The sequence below is a fragment of the Papio anubis genome, chromosome 1 (assembly GCF_008728515.1).
Source record: "Papio anubis isolate 15944 chromosome 1, Panubis1.0, whole genome shotgun sequence".
NCBI lineage: Eukaryota > Metazoa > Chordata > Mammalia > Primates > Cercopithecidae > Papio > Papio anubis.
This window is the reverse complement of record NC_044976.1, coordinates 83,404,118-83,425,012: the sequence shown is the minus strand read 5'-3', so window position 1 is coordinate 83,425,012 and position 20,895 is coordinate 83,404,118. Positions and strand designations below refer to the sequence as shown.

The 20,895-nt window shown below is 41.4% G+C and overlaps 2 protein-coding genes across 7 annotated transcripts in view; one reads left to right on the top strand and one right to left on the bottom strand.

The window, feature by feature from the left end:
• The window catches only part of WDR63 (WD repeat domain 63), a 148,871-nt gene that overhangs the window by 88,973 nt on the left and 39,003 nt on the right, over positions 1–20,895 (bottom strand). The gene's annotated exons all lie outside the window — the stretch shown is intronic.
• The window catches only part of MCOLN3 (mucolipin 3), a 31,923-nt gene continuing 18,163 nt past the window's right edge, over positions 7,136–20,895 (top strand). For 3 of the 6 annotated variants that reach the window (XM_021943468.1, XM_021943466.1, XM_003892131.4), the window contains exons 1-3: positions 7,136–7,275; positions 11,081–11,310; positions 15,640–15,807. In XM_021943468.1, the coding sequence (XP_021799160.1) occupies positions 11,083–11,310; positions 15,640–15,807 (396 nt within the window). In that variant the 5' untranslated portion in view covers positions 7,136–7,275; positions 11,081–11,082. Of the gene's footprint in view, positions 7,276–7,796; positions 8,376–11,080; positions 11,311–15,639; positions 15,808–20,895 lie in introns of those variants that run through there. The other 3 variants (XM_009212058.2, XM_009212063.3, XM_031650425.1) reach the window with 3 other exon arrangements.

Below are 20,895 nucleotides of genomic sequence, written 5' to 3'. Positions count from 1 at the left end.
CTGCTGAATTTTTTTGTTTTTTGTAATGGCAAAAGATGGCAGCAACCTAAATGTCCATCAGTAGTGAAATGCATAGAGTGATATGGTATAATCAATAAAATAGCATACAGCTGCTAAAATAAACTTGAATGAATATAGCTTAAGACAAAATGGTAAGTGTAGTGTTAAAGATTAGGTACAGAGCAATGCTATCTTTGTAAACAAACACATGCATGAATGATTCCTATATATAATGGGAACACATATTCAAGAAAAGTATTACAAATGGACTGAAATGATTCACACCAATTCATGATAGAAGGTTACACTCGGGGAGGGTTGGTGTATTAGTCCAGTCTCACACTGCTATAAAAACACTACCTGAGACTGCGTAATTTATAAACAAAGGAAGTTTAATTGACTCACAGTTTCACATAGCTGGGGAGGCCTCAGGAAACTTATAATCATGGCAGAAGAAGCAGGCATCATCTTCACAAGGCGGCAGGAGAGAGTGTGAGTGTGTGAAGGAGGAGCTGTCAAATACTTATAAAACCATCGGATCTCCTGAGAACTCACTATCATGAGAACAGCCTAGGGGAAACCACCCACATGGTCCAATCACCTCCCACAGGGTCTCTCTGTCTACAGGTGGGGATTATGGGGATTACAATTCAAGATGAGATTTGGGTGGAGACACAGTCAAACCATATCAGTTGGTTAACTTTATAATGCTTTATTCCTCATAAATTAGGAAGGCCAAAAACAAAAGAAAATGTAAAATGTGTTCAATTTGGGGGGTTGTGGGTATTGAATAGCATTAATGTATTGTTATTTTTGTACTTTTCTGTATTTGAAATTTTCTCAAAATTAAAAAAAATCATCTTCTAGACTGTAAGATCCTTAAGAACAGCAACTATATTTTATTAATATTTTCATTGACAGTATCTAATACCATTACTGGAAAATAGGAGTCCTCAATAAATACTTGCTGAATATGTACGTGTTAAATAAATAAAAATTTTATTGAGAAAAAAAGAAGAAATTAAGGGGAGAAAGATAAATGGTACAGATGTAAGAAGACAGAAAGGTGAAAACTATTTTGGGTTTACAAATGTGTGATTTAATACCCACGCCTCCTGACACTTTCAGCTGAGCTACCTTACTCTAAAACAGATAGGAATTTTGAATACGAAGATAAGGATATGAAAAAAGCTCCCTTTCATCCAGCAGATATGAAGAATGTCATAGGGATCTACTGGCTTGAGATTCAGGAGCAAAAAATTGGAATTCTTGAAATCGTAAGTCACTTTGTAGTTTTCATAACACTTTACATGTTTTAAAAACATAATGAGTAACCATAATAATAAACTGAATCTTTTCTGTGCTCGGATTATACTAAAAGTTTCAGAGGTTTCTTTTGGTTTAAAAAAGATAATAAAAGCATGATTTATTATTATTATCAGCCGACATACTGAAGAAGAGTATGTATTTGATTATATATGATAATGATCACTACCTGTCATAGATATTTCATAGTAAAAATCATTAAAAGAAGGAAGCATTAATGCAAAATAAATTCCAAATAAAAAATTCTAAATTTTAATTAAAAATAATTCTTCAAATGACAATTTAAAACATATAAAACAATTTCCTTATCTGATATATTTCATCTTTGCTTTGTGACAGATATTCCAGATGAGAGAAAATTTCTCTCATTTTGCACTTGATGTCAGTTCACTTGTTAAACGTGCTTCCAAAGTATTATCAGATTGGACATTGGAGTATCTGTTGCTTTATATAAGCTCATTTACTTTTTTAACAATAAAAATATTTTGTTTTACAGAGAACGATACCCTTTTAGTGAATATTCAAACTCTGGAAAATGCAGAAAACGAGATTGGGTATTCAAATACAGTCACGCATAGCTTAATGATAGGGATACATCCTAACAAATGCATTGTTAGGTAATTTTGTCATTGTATGAACATCATAGAGTGTACTTACACAAACCTAGATGGGATAGCTTTCTATACACCTAGGCTATGTAGCGTAGCCTATTATTCCCAGGCTACAAACCTGAACAGCATGCTACTTTACTGAATACTGTAGGCATCTGGAACACAGTGTTTAGTATTTGTGTATGTTAGCATGTTAGCATATCTAAACATAGAAAAAAATAAAACATGCAGTCAAAATATGATATAAAAGATTAAAAATGGGGGCTGGGCGCGGTGGCTCATGCCTGTAATCCCAGCACTTTGGGAGGCCGAGGCAGGCGGATTGCAAAGTCAGGAGATCGAAACCATCCTGGTTAACATGGTGAAACCCCGTCTCTACTAAAAATACAAAAAATTAGTCAGTCTTGGTGGCCGGCGCCTGTAGTCCTAGCTACTTGGGAGGCTGAGGCAGGAGAATGGCATGAACCCGGGAGGCAGAGCGTGCAGTGAGCCAGGCTTGGTGGTGGGCGCCTGTAGTCTCAGCTACTCGGGAGGCTGAGGCAGGAGAATGGCATGAACCTGGGAGGCGGGGTGTGCAGTGAGCCGAGATCACACCACTGCACACCAGCCTGGGCAACAGAATGAGACTCCATCTCAAAAAAAAAAAAAAAAAAAAAAAAGATTAAAAATGGTACACCTGTATAGGGGACTTACCATGAATGAAACTTGCAGAAGTGGAAGTTGCTCTGGGTAAGTCGGTAGGTAAGCAGTGAGTGAATGTGAAGGCCTAGGTCATTATTGTATACTACCTTAAATTATAAACACATAGACCACACTAAATTTATTTCAAACATTTTTCTTCCTTTAATAATAAGTTAATGTTAGCTTACTGTAAGTTTTTTATTTTATAAACTTTTATTTATTTTTGAGACAGGGTCTTGCTCTGTTGCCCAGGCTAGAATGCAGTGGCATAATCACGGCTCACTGCAGCCTCCACCTCCTGGACTCAGTGATTCTCCCATCTCAGTCTCTGGAGTAGCTGGGACTACAGGAACATGCCATTATCCCTGGCTAATTTTTAAAAATTTTTGTAGAGATGAGGTCTCCCAGTGTTGCTCAGGCTGGTCTCAATCTCCTGGACTCAAGCAGGCCTCCCGCCTTGGCCTCTCAAGTGCTGGGATAAACAGGCATGAGCCACCTCTCCTGGCCTAAAAATTTAAATTATTTATTCATTTATTTATTTTTCATTGCACAATGGAAATGGTATGAACTTTTATTTATTTATTTTACTTTTTTTTTTTTTGAGAGGGATCTCCCTCTGTCACCCGGGCTGGAGTAGAGTGGTGTAATCTCAGCTCACTGCAACCTCTGCCTCCCGGGTTCAAGTGATTCTCCTGCCTCAGCCTCCTGAGTAGCTGGGTCTACAGGCGCCCGCCACCAAGCCCGGCTAATTTTTGTATTTTTAGTAGAGACAGGGTTTCACCATATTGGCCAGGCTGGTCTCAAACTCCTGACCTTGTGATCCACCCACCTTGGCCTCCCAAAGTGCCGGGATTACAGGCGTAAGCCACAGTGCCCGGTCAAACTTTTAAAATGATTAAACTCTCCTTTGTAATAACACAGCTTAAAACACGAACACATTGTACAGCTATACAAAAATATTTATATCCTTATTCTACAAGCTTTTTTCTATTTTTCAAAACTATTTTTTTTGTTAAAAAATAAGACAAAAACACACACATTAGCATAGGCTTACACAAGGTCAGGATTAACAATATCACTGTCTTCTACCTCTGCATCTTATCTCACTGGAAGATGTCCAGGGGTAATAACAGGCATGGAACTGTCATCTACGATAACACCATCTTCTTCTGGAATACATCCTGAGGCTATTTGACAGCTGGCTTTTTTTTTTTTTCAAGTAGAAGTATACTCTAAAATAATGATAATAGTATAGTAAATATGTAAGCCAATCACATGGTTGTTTATTATCATTGTCAAGTATTATGTACTGCACACAACTATATGTGCTACACTCTTATAGACTGGCAGTGCAGTAGGAGTTTATTTACACCAGCATCCCCACGAATAGGTAGATAACGCATTGCTCTACAACGTTATTGCGGTGACATTACCACATCACTAGGCGACAGGAATTTTTCAACTCTGCTATAATCTTATGAGAGGTGTTGTGTACGTAGTCGGTTGTCCACCAAAATGTGTTATAATAGTAATATACCATTTGGATATTCTAGCAACATCAAGAGCATCACACAGAATCATGTGTTGAGGCCAGGTGCGGTGGTTCATGCCTATAATCCCAGCACTTTGGGAGGCCAAGGTGGGCGGATCACCTGAGGTCATGAGTTCAAGATCAGCCTGGCCAACATGGTGAAACCGCATCTCTACTAAAAATACAAAAATTAGCTGAGCGTGGTGGCATGTGCCTGAAATCCCAGCTACTCGGGAGGCTGAGGCAGGAGAATCACTTGAGCCCGGGAGGCAGAGGTTGCAGTGAGCTGAGATCGAGCAACTGCACTCCAGCCTGGGCAACACAGCTAGACCTTGTTTCAAAAAAAAAAAAAAAAGAATCATATGTTGAAATTAGCAATGTAGGGACTTGTTTGCTTCCAACACTTATTTCTTGAAATACCATTAATTGGATTAACACAATATATTCTATGAGTATAAATGTATTGATGTTTATCTACAAGAACGACTCACTGACAAGTCCAGAAACACACACAACATTGTAAAAGTTAAAAGCAAGATTGACTGATAAGACCTTAACTGCTTCTCTTTTATGCACTCCTCTCCTGCTTTCCAGGAATGTTTATGTAAACCTTTCATGTCAGCTTTCCTGTCTTTCTTTTGACTTGGTGTCAATATATTCCTTTAAGCCAGTAAAATCATTATGTTGATTGTTAACGTTTAATATTCTCCTTTACATTGTTTTAACATCTTTGTCAGAAATCAATTGACCATATATGTGTGAATCTATTTCCAGATTCTATTTTGTTCCATTGCCTATGTGTAGTCTATATGTCTCTCTTCATCAGTACCAAGTTGTCTAGCTTAAATAGCTTTATAGATATAGGTAGGATAAATCCTCCAGTTTTATCTTTCTTTTAAAAAATTGCTTTGTTTATTCTTGATTCTTTGCATTTGCTTCCATAAGAATTTTAGAATCAAGTAGTCAATTTCTACAAAACAGTTTGCTAGAATTTTCATTGAGATTGGGTTGAATCTATAAATGAACTTGGTGAAAACTGACATTTTAATAATATTGATTCTTGTAATTTATGAACATGGTTGATATTTTCATTAAGTCTTCCAATAAAAAGGGGGAGTCAGCATTTATAAGCACATCACATATGCTTGATACAGTAATGGGTGCTTTATATGTATCATATTAATTGAAAATCACCATTCCTTTTATTAGCTAGATTGTGTTAGGGACAAGCTGCCCCAAAAAAGCTTCTTGGTACTGCCAACACCCCCACCCCCCCCCCCTCAAACCTCTCCGTGTCACCCCTCCCCTTCCCCCAAACCTTTTTACATTTCTAAGCCCTTATCTAGGCACCGTGGTGAAGCCAGCAGACTTTTACCTATCAGGCCTTGCTGCTCTAAAGCAAACCCAATTACAAACCATCTGGACCGCACAGTGGGAGGTCGTGGGAAGCATAAACAAATTTTACCTACACCCTCCGGTACCATAAACGTCACGAGGTGATATGTGGCAGAGTAAACCAACAAACAATCTCAGGGTCTCTCTCCCCCATATAAACCCCTCATTTTGTAAGCTCAGGGCTGCCTCTCTCTGTAATGGAGCAGCCGGGAGGTTGAATAAAGGCTTGCCTGAACTTGTCTGTCTCTCTCTGTCTCTCTGTCTCTCTCTCTCTCTTACTCACTCTCACTCTCTCTCTCGTTCTTTCTCTCGGCTAACCTTACAGATTGCACATAAAAGGAAAAGGGGTTGAGAGAAGGTAAGTAACTCCCTAGAGACCAATAAGTGGCACAGAAGGTTATTTGGGCCCTCATCTGCCTGAGTTCAAACCCTGGCTTTTTCTATTCACCGGTCCTTATAACTCAGCTAAAACGAGGGTTAAGCAAGGGCCATCATTTATGACTGTGAACCTCTACAAAGTTCAGATTGTTCCTGAACAATCAAGCATTTCAAACTCTTACCGTCAAGTAAGGAGATAGCGTTACATCGTGTGTAGGCATATGGGCATTAAAGATTACATTGTATTTCCCAAATTGCACTTGAGAATTGTGCCAATTATATCCTTTCTGTTCTTGTTCACGGTATGCGGGATCTACCTTGTTCACGGTATGTGGGATCCAGGTTAATCAACAGCATAAAATTCTTGTACCCTGTTGCAAAAATTTATTAGTAATCCATGCATACTGGTTTAGGATTTGAAAACAGGTTTTATAAAAGGTTTGCCAGGTATCGACCTAATTTCAGGAATACCCTAGTAGGGAAATTCAGTGACCTTTACCAACTTACCCGTGGCCAAAAAAATAAATAAGTAAAAATTAAAAATCAGAACGAATCCAAAGTAATTATAATTAAAATTAACCAAAGTTTCTGATCTAATCCTGATAAGGGGTATTAGGTTTAATATTTAAGGATAATTTATGAAGAAAAAGATTACGGTTCAAAGTCCACTTTAGGTATTTCTATTTACATTTCTTGGAAAAGCTTCCCAGGGCTCTTTCTGCCCTAGCCCCCAATCTACAGAGGAGTCTAGTCGACTGTCCACTCATTTCACGGCACTTGTCTGAAACTAGAAGACCCAGGGAGGGAACAAGGTTCAGGCTTGAAACTCTAAGACATTCAAGATTTCACTTTGTATGCAAACATCACAATGGGAGGCTGCAGCGGTGCCTCATACTCACCAGCGCTAGGAGCTATAGATCCCGCACCCGCGGAGCCGGGCAACCACCTGAGGGGCCTCGGCCGGGAGCGGGTGGCCCCCCCGGCAGCTCCTGAGCAAAGCGGGCAAACCTGAGCAGGGCGGACCAGGTTGCTCAGGGAGAAAATCAAGGGAGTGATAGGGTGGGGGTGGCAGAGAACGGGCACAACGCCGGCTTCCTCCGGACGGCCTCCTGCGTCCCACCTGTGCTCTTGAAAGGCGGCCCCCGCGACAGGGCGCGGCGGGAATCGGAGCCGGGAGTAGGGTCACGAGTTAAAGCGGCGGGGGCGGGAGGATGCCCGGGCGGCGGACGGGGCGCTCTCCTCCCTTCTGACCCTGGGCGGAGCGGGGCTCGAGGTTGCTGGAGCCACTCGCTGACTCTCCCTACGCTCTTGCCGCGGACACCGGAGCTGCGGCCGCTCCCCGCTGTCCCCCAGGTGAGCCCGCCGGGCGCCGCCCTGGGGCGTCGAGTGTCGCGGGAACGGCGCCCGCAGCGCACAGGGAGGGGCCCGGGAGGCCGGGAGGCAGCAAGCCGTCGGGGACGCCGCGGGAGGGCCGGGTCGGGCCGGGCAGTCGGCGCCATGGAGGGCAGGCGGGCTGGAGCTGGGCGCGAGATGCAGCTGTTCCGCGCCGCCCCCACACCGCCCGCAGGTCAGTGGAGGTGCGTGCCTGCCAGGCCTGCCCGGGGCTGGGCGGGTGGGGGTGCTCTGCTCTTCAGTCCCCCTCCAGGCCGCCGCCCACCTGTGGCCAGGGCTCAGAAGGCTGGAAGCCACCTCTGCCCGGAGCCCCTGCGCTGGAAGGCTTTGATACCGGCCGGGACTCCAGATGGCCTTGAGGCGGCTCGGCCGGCCCCTCTCAAGGCGGACTGTCCCCCTGTTAGAGGTGGGGGCGGCTGGAAGTGGGGGCTCAAGCCCGGGTCGCTGCGCTGGCTGAAAGCAGCCGCCAGCCGGACTGCGGCCGTCTGAGCTCAAGGGCAGTGCCCGGGGATGGCAGCGACCGCTCTGGGACATCGCTGCAACCCTCCGGCTCTTTCTCGCACAGATTACCCGACATAAGTGTCAACCCTTGTTTGTTTGTTTAAAAAAAGAAAAAAAGAGAAAGACTGGTGAGACCAAAGTTTTGTGTCTGATGAAGTGGGAAAGCGCTTCTGAAAAAACGAGGTTGCGTAACTTTGTCGCCAACTGCGAGGCCTTTCCTATTTATACAGTCCCGGGCTTTCTCCAATTTTCTACAGCTTACTCCAATCAAGCCTCTGACCGCCAGGAATAGGTAACCTGTGTCTGTCCATTTGCTCCTTCTAAGAGCATGCCTGATAGATACTACTTCGGTGGCCTCTCCGGATGGCCCCTTCGTCGGGTAGCCTCTCCTGCTGGGGCCCTTCGCCCACCTTGCCTCCCGTGCCGGTGCTCCGGGTGAATGTCAAAGGTGGCTGGCTGCGAATATCTCCTTCAGCTGCTGGGGTTTCCGACAGTTTGCAGTTTTTAAAAGTGCACCCTCGGAAGTGCTTTTCAGACTGGGTAAATCTACCGTTTCCAAGGTCAGCAGCCGGTCCTGGTGAATGAAATGTCTTCCGGGACAACTCCTTGTGATGTGCTGAATAGATGCTGGCTGGCTTGTTTTCTCTTTGTTCCCGTGGGTTACTGTTACATGGTGTGTGGCTAGTTTGTTTAAAATTTAATTTTCCCTGTATCAAAGTGGAAAGGGCTTAGTGTCAGTATACAATTCACCGACATGCTTGATTATTAACAGCTTCATCATTATGTTGGTGTTCATATGCGAGCTTTGGTGAACATGAAATCATCTGTGTTTTAAGTCCTATAGATAAAGTCTCCTTAAATGCTGGTTAAAATATCCTGCCTTCACGAAAAAATGCTTATCATTACTCGCCATCAGAGAAATGCAAATCAAAACCACAATGAGATACCATCTCACACCAGTTAGAATGGCAATCATTAAAAAGTCAGGACACAACAGGTGCTGGAGAGGATGTGGAGAAATAGGGACACTTTTACACTGTTGGTGGGACTGTAAACTAGTTCAACCATTGTGGAAAACAGTGTGGCGATTCCTCAAGGATCTAGAACTAGAAATACCATTTGACCCAGCCATCCCATTACTGGGGATATACCCAAAAGATTATAAGTCATGCTGCTATAAAGACACATGCACACATACGTTTATTGCAGCACTATTCACAATAGCAAAGACTTGGAATCAGCCCAAATGTCCATCAGTGACAGACTGGATTAAGAAAATGTGGCACATATACACCATGAAATTCTATGCAGCCATAAAAAAGGATGAGTTCATGCCCTTTGTAGGGACAGGGATGCAGCTGGAAACCATCATTCTCAGCAAACTATTGCAAGAACAGAAAACCAAACACTGCATGTTCTCACTCATAGGTGGAAATTGAACAATGAGATCACTTGGACACAGGAAGGGGAACATCACACACCGGGACCTATTGTGGGGAGCGGGGAGGGATAGCATTAGGAGATATACCTAATGTAAATGACGAGTTAATGGGTGCAGCACACTAACATGGCACATGTATACATATGTAACAAACCTGCACGTTGTGCACATGTACCCTAGAACTTAAAGTATTAAAAAAACCCCAAAAAACCTGCCTTTTTGAAGGAAGTAAAACTGTTGAGTGAAAATCCTAATTTATTAATAATTTTCTTTCCTTTATGCCTTTACCTAAGAATTACTGCATTTATGCTTTGACGGGCATTTTAACACACACACACAAGCCACACTTTAATGAGTTATATCATAATTATTTCATTTTGAAGGTACTGCATATGCCATACAGTAAATATGTTTTATGGTTTATTCATCCAGCAGTATCCTTATTAATCTCTTCATTAATCGAGAGTTTAAAAACCTTCCTCATGGCTATTCTTTATAGCCAGTATCTATTGTTCGGAGATGTTGGGCTTGCTAAGAATGCTTGAATTGGAATCAAAAGTGGGGTTCTAGACTTGGAAAGCAGCATGGTATCTAACCAGTGACTTGTAAGAAATTGTATGAATGCAGGTTGCAATTTTCCTCCTTCATTGCTGAGTACAAGTTATTATTAAAATGTCAAATAAAGCCTCCTTTCTTTTCTGTATGGAAGAACCCTACTCATGATTTGGGGTATTTTACTTTGAACAGGTTTCCATAGTATAATATCAGTCTTAGTCTGAGGGAAAATCCAAGATCCATCCCAGTCTCTAGAGTGACTTCTCCGTTACTTTGAAAAAGCTGATTCTGAAGACAATAAAACCAGCCCAACCCAGCCCTTTTCAAACGCACCGGCCTCCCCAAATAGATATGAAGTACTTTGAAAATATGCTATAAATATAAGGCCTTCAATTAAAAAGTCCTTACAAGTGATGCCACAGACTGGGAATTAGGCTTAAATTGAGGGCCTACTTTCCCCTTTGTACAACAGTTATGTTTCCTGAGGCACATACTGCCCCTTAAAGAACCTTTCTAGGAAGCCGCTCTGTCTGCTGTGGGTGTTAGGCAGGTGAGTCTGCTTAGCGCTAGACCCTATGCAAAGGCTTTGCTGTTTTATATAATGGTCACTACAGTCATAACTATTTAATTCTGGCTACAATCATAGAAGGGTAGGTGTTGTTATTCCCATTTTGCTGGAGAGGAAACTGAGGCTCAGAAGGGCTAAATGATTTCCTTGAGATTGCAGAAATGTCAAGTTATAGAACCAGGATTAGAAACCAAACTGAATCTTGGTTCTTTACACTATACCCTGCTATCTTTAACTCAGTGGTTTTAAACATTTTTTGATAATCTGTGAAAGTTTTAGTTACTTCCCAGGAAAAAGTGTCCACAGCCACATATATGAAAGTTTTCATATAACTTCAAGGCCCACGTACCCTCTGAAGTCCTTCCCCGTGGTCCTCCGGTCTCTGATCCTGCTCTAACTATACTGAGTGAGGCAGAAAACATATACATCCTATATATATGTACATATAATCTTTTACTGTTGGGAGCAGCCCTTGAATTTGGTAACTTTGAACTATGTGAAAATTCACTTCGTAATTAAAACAAATAAAAAAGTGATGTCTTACATTAGAACTGATTCTGTAAACATCTAAAATGCAGTTTAGAGCAGTGGTGCTTATTTGAAACCAGAACTTCTGTTTGGGCTTCTTCCTGCAGTATCAAAGAATATGTGTCTTTACTCACTAAATGGAAATGTTGGTTGTTGTTTTTTTTTTCCTCTAGAGATGGCAAATCCTGAGGTAGTTATAAGTAGCTGCAGCTCTCATGAAGAGGAAAATCGCTGCAATTTTAACCAGCATACATCTCCATCTGAGGAGCTTCTATTAGAAGACCAGATGAGGCGAAAACTCAAATTTTTTTTCATGAATCCCTGTGAGAAATTCTGGGCTCGAGGTAGAAAACCATGGAAACTTGCCATACAAATTCTAAAAATTGCAATGGTGACTATCCAGGTAAGTATCTCAGATCATGGGTTTGGTGAAAGCCTCTTTTAATAACAAAGAGAACTATGGACAGTGTTTTTGTTTTTTTAATATATATAACTTTTAACTACATGCATAATGTAGAACAGTAACAGATAAGAAAACATACAATCTTAGACCCTTCTGTCTTCAACATTTGTGAAAGAGTTTGGCTTCTTTTTTCTTAGTTTTTTTCTTCTCATCTTTCCCTTGGTTATAATTTTAGTCACATAATCTAATTAGTTTTCAGCAAAGGAAAACTAATATTTGGCTTCCAATGAAGAGGTTCAGCTGGTTTCTAAATAAGCCATGGAAACTAGTGTTGTCCAATATTAGGACTTTCTTTTCCTTCCTAGTTAGTTTCCTGGGAATTTCTCTCTTCAGAAACTTAAAGGGCTCTTGCTACAGGCAAATTCTTAGGTTCTTACAACCCTGTGATCATGAGACCCGTGCAATGGAAGAATGTGAAGTTAACTAAGAGAAGAGGAGTGGCAGGAGCTAGAGAAACACAGGACCTCTTTTTAGTTCAAAGGGAGCTTTTAAATCTTATTTCCTTGGCTTCTTTTAATATTTTTATGGGGGAAGGAGGAACCATATTTTGTGATTCTTAATATATACTGGTTGTGATTTACTCTTACGAAAATATGTTTTCCCGTTGGTGAGAGTAATTATCTCTTGCTAAAAGCAAAGGGCAAAATAAAAGCAGATTTTAATGAGAAAAATCGATGTGATAGGTTTATTTTTATTATTACTTACTCTTCCTAAGTTGGTGAAAAATGCTTAAGTAAATAAACAATTGGTATTGAAGGAGAGATTAAAAAAACAGGACATTACTAATTTTAACTGCTTATTGAGAACAAATGCTTATGATTGTTAGGGAACCAAAGCAATTTCTACAATCATATGAAGTTGGTAGAATTCTTGCTTGTTTCTAATGCTAGATGTTGTATCAAGGGAAACAAACATTTGGTGACTACCCTGTTCCAGTACATTATTTCATTTAATTCTAACACTCCTACTGGCTCATTTTACAGAAGAGGAAGCTGACATTCATAGAGCTCTTTTAAAGTCACATGGCTTGGCCAGGCAGGGTGGCTCATGCCTATAATTGCAGCACTGTGGGATGCTGAGGTGGGTGGATTGCTTAAGCTAAGGAGTTCCAGACCAGCCTGGGTAATGTGGTGAAAACCCGTTTCTACAAAAAATACAAAAATTAGCCAGGTGTAGTGATCACACCACTGTGCTCCAGCCTGGGTGACAGAGTGAGAACCTGTCTCAAAAAAAAAAAAAAAAATCACATGGCTCGTCAGTGGCAATGTCAAGACTTTGAAGGCAGGCATTCTCTCTATTATACACACTAAAAATGGATGTTCAATCCTCAGCCAAATATTTGGCAAGTTGAAATTGAAATTCTTAACTTCTGAGTGATAATATGGTATGTCACAATAGTGAAAAGTTTATGTCTATTGTTTCTTATAAAAGGGAAAAGCCTGTAACAATTGAACATGAATATTTTCTACTTAGAATAATAATAGGTACCACTTGAGTGTTTGCTGTGTACCAGGCTAAATATTTTATAGGTGTCATCATGTTCAATTCTTTTTTTTCTGAGATGGAGTCCCACTGTGTGGCCCAGGCTAGAGTACAGTGGCACCATCTCAGCTCACTGCAACCTCTGCCTCCTGGGTTCAAGCGATTCTCCTGCCTCAACCTCTTGAATAGCTGGGATTACAGGCGCATGCCACCACGCCTGGCTAACTTTTGTATTTTTAGTAGAGACGGGGTTTCACCATGTTGGCCAGGCTGCTCTTGAACTCCTGACCTCAGGTGATCCATCCACCTAGGCCTCCCAAAGTGCTGGGATTACAGGGTGAGCCACTGTGCCCGGCCCATACTCAATTCTTAAAACAAGTTGGAGGGTAGGTAGTGGTATCCTCATTTCACAGAGGAGAACGATGAGGGGCTTGGTAAGGAAAAGGACCCTGTCATAGTCAGGAAACTAGAAGAGTAGAACTGATATTCAAACTCAGATTTATTTTCTCTAAGATTTATTTTCTCTAAGATTTTCTCTAAGATTTATGTTCGTAATTCTTAATTCTTAATTTTTAATTCTTAGGGAGCTCATCTAACCTTCCTATGTTTACTAGGGTGATCAAAGGAAAACTGGCCAATGGTTTAAGATACTAAAGCTGCTAGTAATAAGCATGTAAAAGGTTTAGGTAAGTTTTTAAAAGGAACTGAGGGTTTCTTAATTGTGATGTTTCCTTAATTTATATCAGAGCAATCAAACAAATAGTAGATAAAGACAGCTTTGTAATTGGGCAAATGAGGTGAGCAAATGGTGACAGATTCTCTCAGGGAAAAGGAGGTGGTCCTTCGGTTAAATTTGAGATTTTGTGTCTGCAGCAGCAAAAGAAAGATGTTTACAATGGTGGACATCCTATTTCTCTTTTCCCACTGCCTGGCTTACTCTGAATGACAGCAGTTTTCTCTCAGCCATTGTTATTCCTGTCTGCCACTAAACCTTTGAGGGCAGGGACCAATGTCTTCTCATTGTATCCTCAGTCGCTAGCTCACTGCTGACACATGAGAGTCAGGTGTGGTGGCTCCATTACCCAGCCTCAGCCATCACTATGATGAAAGATTAAAATTAATAACTATGACCCTGGGTGTAAGTAGTCATTAAGTCCTCAGAGCTGAAAGTATACTTTCAGGGCTCCTTAACAAATAATGAGAATATTAACTTTTCAGAGTTTGTGCAGCAACCAAGACCTAAAAATTCCCTTGAAAGTAAGGCCTTTATGTCATACATGACAATGATTTTACTGTGACATTGACTAACTGCCAAACAAAAAACAAGCTTGTTTTTCATATAGGTGAATACTGTATTTTATTCTGAGTTTGTAATATATATTTTTTGCCATAATTGTATTTGTATTTTTGCCATAATTGTATTTGAATGACTGGTAAGAATATCTTTGAGCATTCTTTGGGGCTGTTTGGTCATCAGCTTCAACAGATGCAAAATCCCCAGAATATCAAGATATAGTCTTATTGAGGATAATTAAAGAAGCTCTGCAGAAATGAGAGTTAGGTGCAGAGTGATGATATGTGTGGGGTGCAGACCATATATCATATGTGGAAGGGAGAGGGGAAAAGATTGTCTGCTCTGTTTTTTTCTGATGAAACCCTGAATTACTTTGTGTAGCATGACAGGGTGGATAGAACCTAGATTTAGTCTGTCAGACATGGGTTTCAATTTTGACTGTATCAACTGGCTAGTTATGTGACTTGAAAAAATTATGTAACTTCTCTAGGCCTCACCTCTAAAATTGGTGTATTAGGAATATACGGCAGGATTAGTATGAGGAAAGTTCCCGGAATAGTGTATGGCACATAGGTGGTCAACACTGTTCCTGCCTTCCATATAAAATATACTCTGCCTCACTCTGGGATTTAAGTAAGAGTGTAGTTTCTCAATTTACAGCATGTACAGCATGTGGGGGGTGTGTGTGCATGTGTGTGCCTGTGTGTGGAAGTGTGTATGAGAGAGAGAGAGATAGAGGTTTGGGTGAGAGGGAAGAGAAGACGAAAGAGAGACTTAGAGTATGGTAAGCTTTTTTTTTTTTTTGACGCGTAGTTTCACTCTTGCTGCCTAGGCTGGAGTGCAGTGGCGCAATCTCAGCTCATAGCAACCTCTGCCTTCCAGGTTCAAGCGATTCTTCTGCCTCAGCCTCCTGAGTAGCTGGGATTACAGGCATGTGCCACCATGCCCGGCTAACTGTTTTTATTTGTAGTAGAGATGGGGTTTCACCATGTTGATCAGGCTGGTCTTGAACTCCTGACCTCAAGTAATCCACCTGCCTCTGCCTCCCAAAGTGTTTGGATTACAGGTATGAGCCACTGCGCCCGGCTATATTGTAAGCTTTTAGGTATAATTGAAAGGCCTTAGGTTAACATGTCAACAGTGCAGTGAAACTTTTTGTGTGTGTGAACAACTGAGTTTCATTTAAAACACTTAGGTCAATCCTGCATGACTATTAAGGACACATTATGTTAATATACTTTAAACATGAGTTGAAAAGGTATTTTCTATTTTTGGTCTTACTGTCATGGTTTTGGTGATTAGACCTAGGAATATAGTGTGGTCATAGGACTTGTACTTTCTTAAATTATTATCCACCTGCTGCAAAACCTTCTTGATGTCCCAGAGAATTCATTTTAAACTCTTCTATTTGTTGTTCAAGCCCCTGTACCTTCTGCTCTGCTTTTTCTGCCCATATTTGCCACCCTCTTACCTTTTCTTTTTTTTCTTTTAAGCTGGTCTTATTTGGGCTAAGTAACCAGATGGTGGTAGCTTTCAAGGAAGAGAATACTATAGCATTCAAACACCTTTTCCTAAAAGGATATATGGACCGAATGGATGACACATATGCAGTGTATACACAAAGTGACGTGTATGATCAGATAATCTTCGCAGTGAACCAGGTAAATCAAGTGTGTGCCTTATTTACTTGAGAAAAAGAACAGACTGGAAAAATGGTGGCAATGTATGTAATAGAAACTGACATTCAAGTGGAGAAGGGTGAACATTTCTGCTTAGAAATGACATATACAAAATTATTTTTAATTTTTAAAAAATACTGTCAACAAATTTTTATAAAACCAGAAGTTGAGAAAAGCTTTTGTTTAGTAACAAAAAGGCAGAAACTTTAAAGATTTAATTAAAAGAATCAGAGTTAGGGCTTGGCATGGGAGTCTCAAAGATTAAAATTAGTAACTATGACCCTGGGTGTAAGTAGTCATTAAGTCCTCAGAGCTGAAAGTATACTTTCAGGGCCCCTTAACAAATAATGAGAATATTAACTTTTCAGAGTTTGTACAGCAACCAAGACCTAAAAATTCACTCGAAAGTAAGGCCTTTATGTCATACATGACAATGATTTTATTGTGACATTGACTAACTGCCAAACAAAAAACAAGCTTGTTTATCATGTAGATGAATACTGTATTTTATTCTGAGTTTGTAATATATATTTTTGCCATAAATAATACTTTTCAAGACCCCAAATTTTTAAATTTTTAGGTGTCATTGAAAGCATCCTTGAAGTCAGCATTCCCAGACTGGGTTAGTTTGCAGAACACATTTCAAAATTATTACAATTCTTCAGAAAATTATTATAGTGTAATCATGGCTATTCATTTTCTAGAGACAATCTATGCACAGTAAGATGTAAACTGCTAGGATAAAATACATATTTATAGCATGAAGTCTTTCTGTTAGCACTGGGGTTGGGAAAATGAGCCAGAAATCTAAAGTAATAGAAATAAGTTACATAAACTGTTAAACAGAACTATGTCCTACAACTTTTTTTTTTTTTTTGAGATGGAGTCTCGCTCTGCCGCCCAGGCTGGACTGCAGTGGCCGGATCTCAGCTCACTGCAAGCTCCGCCTCCCGGGTTCACGCCATTCTCCTGCCTCAGCCTCCCGAGTAGCTGGGACTACAGGCGCCCGCCACCGCGCCCGGCTAGTTTTTTGTATTTTTTAGTAGAGACGGGTTTTCACCGTGTTAGCAAGGATGGTCTCGATTTCCTGACCTCGTGATCCGCCCGTCTCGGCCTCCCAAAGTGCTGGGATTACAGGCTTGAGCCACCGCGCCCGGCCTATGTCCTACAACTTATAGGGGGGAAAAGGCATAATGATGGAGATACTCAGTTTTTAGAATTTTAAGTATATTAAGTTTCTCTAAAGCTAGTCTGATCTAAACTGGTAGTTTGGTGTTTTTGGAGGGGGTGGCGGGGAGCAGGATAGAGGCAAGAGGTAAACAGTTCATTAAATTTTTTTTATTGAGACAGGATCTCACTTTGTCACCCAGGCTGCAGTGCAGTGGTGCAGTCACAGCTCTCTGCAGATTCAACCTCCTGGGCACAAGTGATCTTCCCACCTTAGCCTCTCAAGCAGCTTGAGGCCACAGGCATGCACCACTATATCTAGCTAATTAAAAAAAAATTTTTTTTTTTTTTTTTTTTTTTGTAGAGACAGGGTCTCCCTATGTTGCCCAGGTTGCTCAAACTCCTGGCCTCAAGTGATCCTCCCACCTCAGCCTCCCAAAGTACATTAAATTCCTTATAAATCATCTTAACCTTTATTTGTAAACCTAGACTCAGTCTTCAAAATGTAGTATTTGGCACTTAGGCCATTCTGCTTTTCAGATTTCCACATTCCTTCTGGAAATGCATGTACCTGCTTTATTCTAGTTGTCTTGGTCTGTTCCTTCTGCTACAACAAAATACCTGAGACTAGATAACAGACAAACAACAGAAATTTCTGCCTAATAATTCTGGAGCGGGGGAAGTCCAAGATCAAGCTGCTGGCAGGTTTGGTGTCTGGTAAGGGCTTGCACCTTCTTGCTGTGTTCTTACATGGTGGAACGCAGAAGGACAAAAGGGCCTGGCTAATTTCTCCCAGCCTTTTATAAGGCCAGTAGTCCTATTCATGATTGTTGGCTTCCTAAATACTTCACCTCTTAAGACTATCATATTGGGGTTTAATTTCCAACATAAGAACTTTGGAGGGACACATACATTCCATGTATGACTCCCTACTATTGATTCCCTACTGTTTTCTAAGGTGATTTACTGTTTTTCTAAGCAGCAGTATGTACTTTTAACTGAAGATAAAAAGTGTCTTGATCAAAATTTTTATGAATAAGTAGGGTTTTGAGTGTGAGTACAGTTCTCTTTCATGCTTCTGAGAAATGAATAGAAAAAAATGTGAATATTTTCTATTTTTTATTTTATTTTTTATTTTTGAGACAGGGTCTCACTCTGTCACCCAGGCTGGAGTGCAGTGGCGCAATCTCGGCTCACTGCAACCTCTGCCTCCTGGGCTCAAGCGATTCTCCCACCTCAGCCTCATGAGTAGCTGGGATTACAGGCTCCCATCACCATGCCCAGCTAATTTTTTTTGTATTTTTAGTAGAGGCAAGGTTTCACCATGTTGGCCGGGCTGGTCTCGAACTCCTGATCTCAAGTGATCTGCCCGCCTTGGCCTCCCAAAGTGCAGGGATTACAGGCATGAGCCACCGCACCTGGCCAAAATATAAATTATTTTTAAAATGGGAAGGATCTTTTTTTTCTGTAAAGAAAGAGTTTCCTTAATAGTTGAGGTGATTGTTACTGAGAGGAACTGACAAATAGGGCAGTGGCATCTCAATTCTTAGAAGCATATCCATAACTATTAGCTATCCCCAAGGGTTTATCCCCAAGATGTCATCCTACTGGATAATCTCCAGGGCTCATTCTGATCCAATACTGTGATTATAACAGCACTGCTGTTTATTATATACGCTTCTATATTTGAATGTGAGAGACCTACTTATTTTCTTTTTAGGCTGTCTCCTGGCTTTCCTCTTATTTCTTCAATAATTTTGGGGTCAGCTTTATTGGTTCTTTTTCTTTCATCTGCCTCTTAAATTTGAGCAGTCCTCAAAGCTTGGTCCTTTTCCTGCAGAAACGACCTCCACTACCCAGCCTCAGCCATCACTATGATGAAGGGACTCCCAAGTAGTTGCCCACACTGCCAGACACCTACCCCACAAGCACTTCAGAACTGCCCATCACAGTCTCCTCCCACCCACTCCCTAGGCTGTTTCTCCTTTCTGGTCTTCTGGCTTAGGTTGAAAGGCCTCAGGGTCTTCCTGGAATCGTTTATTCTTGCAGCTCAAACATAGTTTATAACTTCCTGTTTCTGGATGGCTTCCTTTCTTTCCTACCCCCCTGCCCTACCACCTCTTGCTTTTGGTGCCACAGCATTTAGCTAAGGACATTGAACGTGTTTTTATATTATCCCCCAAAGGCTGACCTGGGACCCATGGATCTGACTGAAAACTTCTTCTCTCAAGGCAGAACTGCAGAGACCAGGAGGGACGGATGCCCAGTCTAGTTAAAGCTCCACCAAGACCTCAGGCACTTGGCTGCTCTGTGCTGTCTCACCATCGTTAGTTCCAACCATCATCTCATACTACATTTCTGTCCCATAACCCTCTGTCTTGGGCTCTAGAGCTGCCCTCTAGCTGGACACAGCCCTGCTGCTTCCCTAGATTACCCAGTTCTTGCCAGATGCTCAGACCTACACAAAGAGCCATATGAAGAGCTCAAGGAAGTCTGGCTATAGCATATGTAGTTAATATATATATTATATAATGTAACTGTGGTGTATATAGGTATAATGTTAACAGGTACCTGCAGCCATGGGCCTCAGACCTTTCACAGTTCAAGACCTTGAAAGGTTTAAGACATAAGATTCTGTGGTCAGGAGTTTCAGCCATTTAGGGGATTCCTGTGGGGACTGCCCCACAATTACGCCTGGACTCTGGGAGCATTGTAGGGCCCCATCGCAGCTATGACTGCGCTTCGTGACCCCTGCTTGCCTTTCCCGATTTACCTCCCATTACACATCATATGTTCTAGGCACACTGGTCTACTGGGTACCTTAAATGGAAAACAAAAATCTCAAAACTGAGTATCTCTAGCATTATTCTACTTTACCCCATATGCCAAACGTAATGTTGTTTACTAGCTTAGGAAGCTTGCTTCTATTACTGTAGATTCTGGCTCACTTTCCCAATCCTAATGCTAACAGAAAGCTTGGTGCCATAATCATCTATCTTATCCTGTTTACCAACTCACTGTGCACAGATTAGCTCTAGTAATGAAGAGCTCCATCGCATTATTGTAATTTTTCACCTCACCATTCACTTGACAAATATTTGAGCACCTACTGTGTGCCTGCAGGGCTGGTGTTAGAGCAGTGGATTGATAAATTCCCTGTCCTGTGGAACTTGCATTCTAATGGGGGAGATAGATTTTAAACAAGTTTAACTAAAATCTTTTGGTTTAGGGTAATGATGAGTGCTATGAAGAAAAATAAACCAGCATAAGGCAATAACAGTAGTCTCAGAGTGGTCAGAAAAGGCCTTTCTGAAGACTTGAAATCTTGGGGAGAATATTTCAAGCTGAACGTGTGGCAACAGCAAAGGCCCTGAAGCTGGAAAGCGTTTGGTATGTTTGAGAAAATGCAAGGGAGGCAAGTATGAGGGGGCAGAGTTAGGGCCAGAGGAGCTGGGGGCCAGGTCTCTCAGAACATGTAAAGGAGCTCTGAATTTTATTCTGAGAGACAGGAAGCCATGGAAGGGCTTTTGATAGGGGAGAGACAATGATAACATACATAAGCAAAATCTAACATGTATTCACTCAAATATTTATTAGATAGTATCTATTGGCTGGGCACAGTGGCTCACGTCTATAATCCCAGCACTTTGGGAGGTCGAGGTGGGTAGATCACGAGGCCAGGAAATCGAGACCATCCTGACTAACACGGTGAAACCCTGTCTCTACTAAAAAGTACAAAAAAATTAGCCGGGCGTGGTAGCACGCACCTGTAACCCCAGCTACTCAGGAGGTTGAGGCAGGAGAATCGGTTGAACCTGGGAGGCAGAGATTGCAGTGAGCTGAGATTATGCCTCTGCACTCCAGCCTGGGTGACAGAGTGAGACTCCGTTTCAAAAACAAAAA